We start from the raw sequence: 4,552 nt of genomic DNA on the forward strand, positions 1-4,552 counted from the left end.
GCTCCAGATCCAGATTCAGATTCGGCTCCAGATCCAGATCCAGATCCAGATTCAAACTCAGCTCCAGCTCCAGCTCCAGATTCTGCTCCTGCTGCCCACCAGCAGGGGAGCCCCGGGCAGCAGCCCTGAGGAACGCCTCAGCAACAGGCGGGAGCGTCAGGAAGTGCAGAGAACAGCCGCGCTCCCGCTTCTTCATTCTGCTGTAAAAATATCCGCAAAGTAACCAGAGAGAAGCAGAACTGACTGAAACAGAAACTCATCAAGGAGCCGGAAACACAGCAGGAACCAGAGCGAAACAGAAAGCTGCTCTCTGCTTCCAGAAGGAGAAATGAGGAGGAAATCCTGGCAGCCATCTGGACGTGTCCGTCTCTGCGGGGACATGGAGACCAAAACAGACGGGGACTCCAACTGTCCTGGACTCAGAGACGTTTTCCTGTCTGAGTCTTTTCTCTGTTCTGCAGACATGTCCCTCCGTCTCGTCCCTCCGGTCCTCCGTCTTGTCTCCGTCTCCTCTGCAGGGAGGGAGATGACCTCTGACCTCAGGCGGAGGAGCGTCCCTGTGAGTCCCGTTCAGGAGGAAACATCTCCTCGGCTTCTGGAGCCTCTCTCAGATTTATTTGGCTCCGTTATCGCTGACAGTAGAGACACTCAGAGGTCAAAGGTCGGCGTAACGGATGAGCCAAAAGTGAAGCGGGATGCATTAAAGGTGCCTCTTTATCTGAGCTGTAAATCCCTGCAGACAGCGAAGGCCTCAGCAGAGCCTCGCCAGGCGTCGTCATGGCGACCAGATCGGACAGCGTTCACCTGATCGCTGCGACCTTTCACCTTCAAACGCAGGAGGAACCGATGAACCAATCAGATTCAGGATAATAAACATGATGTCAATGAGAGTCAATTCAAATAGAAATATAAAATATGACGTCATCAAATATGCAAAAAGTTAACTTTCAATTTTCTGAATATTTTATTTTTTATAGTTCTGATGTTTCATTTTAGAGTTTTTATTATTTCTATCCATCATCCATCCAACATCCATCCATCCATCCATCATCCATCCAACATCCATCCATCCATCATCCATCCATCCATCCANCCAGTATGTCTCTAGTCTGTCTCTAGTCTGTGCCCAATCTGTCCCCAGTATGTCTCTAGTCTGTCCCCAGTTTGCCGTTTACCTCCTCATCCATGAAATCCTCAGGTCTGGCATGGTGCTTTTCAGCTTTCTGTTGCCGTGATGACACAAAGGTTGATGGGGCCCAGCCTAAGGTGAAGACATGATCAGGGACCTCCTGCCTCCATCAGAACCACGGCCTCTTAGTTTTCATCGTTATTATCATTTACAACACAAATATTGAAGAATAAAGCATGAAATATTTTTTCATTTGATGTTTACATATGTGGACCCATGAACTGGGTCACAATGTTTCTTCTTTTCATGTCCTTCATTTTCTGTTAATTCAAATGAACCCACACATGAGCGGTTCTACCAGGACGGAGTTCTGACCTTCCTTGGATCCCACCGTGTTGAAGTATCCGGCTGAGAAGCCTCCAGTGAAGGCCCCGTGGAACCGCTGGTACCGCCCCCTCTCGTCCTTCACCGTCTGCTCGTGCAGCGGCACCGGCTTCTTCAGGGGCTCGTCTGGAAACGCAGGCCGGGGTTAGCAGAACAGTTCTGGTCCAGGACCAGCTGGAACCTCAGCAGCAGGGCAGAAGGCGGTTCTGCTGGAGGTTCTGGACATGCTAAAAACAGCCTTTAACTGATCAAACTTTCTGCTGAAAGGAAGATCAGTTAGTTCTGAACCGAACCGTCTGGAGCGGATCTGTGACTCAACCAAGTTCATTGAAGCTTCAGATGTTAATCTGAGGACACTTAGTCCTCAGACTGAGGGACATTTTCATTCTGAAGCCAGAACCAGCTCTGGGTTCTAATCTCAAGGCTCGGTTCTGTCTGGTTCAGCTAGCAGCCTGTTAGCTTAGCCTCCATAAACATGTCTTCCTCCGGTTCTTCCGGTCACCCAACATCCTGCAGGAGTTCATGGAGGGGGCAAAAGTGTGACGGAGCTGCTGAGCCGGACCTCACCTTCTTCCAGAGGCTCCAGCGGAGTCCCGAAACTCACAAAGTCCTCCTCGCTGTCGCTGTCCGCCGCCATGTTTGTATCCAACTACGGCCTCCACAGAGGGACAAACTTCAGAGGAACCCGTCAAAACAACGGTAGGAGAAACAGCGACATCTCATGATTAAAGTCACCAAAAAGTTACAATTAAATTAATGAAAATCAGGTAGAAATTGTCTTCTCTTCCTTTAGAGTCTCATTTATTATCATTTGTTTACATTTTCAGTTCTTTAAATCAGCCTAAAATGTTGGTATTTATACGCTTATTCAAGCGTCGCTATGTCTTCCACTCCATATGAGGGATGTATGGGCAACATTACAAATTAAATCCTAAATTTTGAACAACTTTGACATGATTAATGAGCCATGAATAATTATCACCAATGAAGGTACAACATAAGTGATTCCAAACCTTCATTTCAGGAAACAGAAATGCTTCCAGGTTCGAAGAGACAACCACAAAGAGAGATTTTCCTTTAATAAGCTACAAATCATAAACAAAACAATCCTCCATCCTGCTCACAGAAACAAACCACACAGGTTTTGGACTTCGGGGAATCAAAACCTGCCAGGCTGAGGAACCGTTGGCTCCATGCAGAGCAGCCGGTGACCAGCAGGTGTCGCTGTCCGATCAGGGAAGCTGCGGGTCTGCGTGACCTGCGGTTCCGATCACCACGACGGGCAGAACCGAACACATTCAGAGCGCATGGCTCAGCTCGTTTCCCTTCCAACAGGTCCAAACGGTCTCAGTGGAACCAGAACCTTCGGCGGGTCAAAGGTCATTCAGTGTTAAGGTGTGAATACTTTTCTCTGTGTGACATCATCAGCTCCAGATGGATTCAGCTGCTGCTGTTTCTTCCTCTGTGGTTTATTTATGGTTTCACCCTGATGGTACCAGAACCTGGACCCAGGCAGCTGGAACCAGCTTCCTCTGAGGAGACGGAGGGCAGAGCTTCCTGGACCTGGTTCTGGTAGCAAAACGGCTAAGATGGTTCTGACTACTGGGGCTGGGTTAGACAACAGGTCAGAGGTCAGGACTCCGGACTCATTTCCAGAGAGAAAAGCAACGGAGAGTTAGAGTCCAGTTGGATGGTTTCAGGTTCTGGTTCTGGTACCAGACTGCTCAGTGAGGAAGAGGATCTTCTTCTTCTGCAGTGGTTGCAGCGCGGCTGATCCGGATGTCGTCATCACACCTGAAATATTCAGCAGACGCTGCGCTGCTCCACCTGACGCTGTGATGCGCCCGCAGGTCGCTGCATGACGCAACGCGCTGCAACTGCTGCTGCTCTTCATCACCGGGACGAGGAGGAGGAGGAGGAGGAGGAGAAGCAGAGCTGCTGCTCCTCACCTCAGACTTTTCATAATTCATTTGAATGAAATCTGATCAATCTGAGGCTCCAGGCCCAAAACCTGCTCCTCTTCATCACAGCCTTCCTCAGTGGAGACGGACCCTCAGAGCAACTGATGTTTAGGAGGAAAACCTTGACACGTTAGCATTAGCTACTGCTAGCATGACCTGGGAACAGACCAGAACCTCAGCTCTTTCATAAACTTGATTAAAATTCTTAATCTAATTGATTGCAGAGTCTTTAATTCTCAGTTCAAAGTGTTTTTCCTGCTAAATCATTGAATAAATTTCTAGTTTTTCATCTTCCGGTTCTTCACCAGTTGGAACAAAGTTCATCTTTCCAGAGTTTCTCTGATCATTCAGCTTCCTTATAAATGTGGACGCTAGCATTAGCATTAGCTGCTGGAGGTGCTAACTGCTTTTAGCACGACATGAACACATCAGTGGTGTCTTCCATCATCCAATCAGATCGCTGGAAGCAGAAATCCTGAACGACCCGCCTTAAGGTCTCGGCTCTGCTGCTGACCTTTGGGTCCAGGTTAGCTTCTGGTAGGAAGTGCTCTCCGTGCGTGACCTCTAACCTCTCATGCTGGAAGCAGAGCTGTGTAAATGTCAGAGGAACAAACGGACCTCTGTGGCGCCGGTCGGCCCTCCAATCACATGCCGGGCCCTGCAGATTAGAACCGAGCCGGGATAATCGCAGCTTTCTGCTCCACCCAACGACCAAAGCAGTTCTGGATCAGAACCAGCCGTCCTCTTAGGGAACCAGTGGCTGCTGCTCAGCTGCTGCCAGAGCGTTACATCAGCAGCTGGAAGAGTCAAAGGTCAACCTGAAGGTCACCCAGAACAAGCTGGACCCGCAGGGTCAAAGGTCAGACTGAGGTCCCGACACACCTTCAGCAGAACATGTTTATGGAAACTGTAGCACCAGAATCCATCCAACATCCAACATCCAACCAACATCCATCCATCCATCCAACATCCATCCAACCAACATCCAACCGACATCCAACCGACATCCATCCAACCATCCATCCAACATCCATCCAACCAACATCCAACCGACATCCATCCATCCAACATCCATCCA

The 4,552-nt window shown here is 49.2% G+C and overlaps 1 protein-coding gene across 1 annotated transcript; it reads right to left on the reverse strand.

Moving 5' to 3' along the window:
* Positions 1–1,098: 1,098 nt before the first annotated feature.
* LOC108165933 (G patch domain-containing protein 1-like) lies at positions 1,099–2,542 on the reverse strand. The gene is made up of 3 exons (XM_017303116.1): positions 2,081–2,542; positions 1,505–1,639; positions 1,099–1,261 (listed from the first exon to the last, which is right to left on the reverse strand). Exons 1-3 carry the CDS (start codon positions 2,148–2,150, stop codon positions 1,149–1,151), a joined length of 318 nt encoding a protein of 105 aa, XP_017158605.1. The 5' UTR covers positions 2,151–2,542; the 3' UTR covers positions 1,099–1,148.
* Between the last annotated feature and the right edge of the window lie 2,010 nt (positions 2,543–4,552).

This window comes from Poecilia reticulata, unplaced genomic scaffold (assembly GCF_000633615.1).
Source record: "Poecilia reticulata strain Guanapo unplaced genomic scaffold, Guppy_female_1.0+MT scaffold_181, whole genome shotgun sequence".
In the NCBI taxonomy this organism is placed as follows: domain Eukaryota; kingdom Metazoa; phylum Chordata; class Actinopteri; order Cyprinodontiformes; family Poeciliidae; genus Poecilia; species Poecilia reticulata.

Excerpts from the sequence above, each read along its gene's own strand:
- LOC108165933 (XM_017303116.1), bottom strand. The coding sequence starts at position 2,150 with ATGGCGGCGGACAGCGACAGCGAGGAGGACTTTGTGAGTTTCGGGACT. Across the intron at positions 1,640-2,080 it reads GCTGGAGCCTCTGGAAGAAG|ACGAGCCCCTGAAGAAGCCG; the intron begins GTGAGGTCCGGC and ends CTGCGTTTCCAG. Across the intron at positions 1,262-1,504 it reads CACGGTGGGATCCAAGGAAG|GCTGGGCCCCATCAACCTTT; the intron begins GTCAGAACTCCG and ends TCTTCACCTTAG.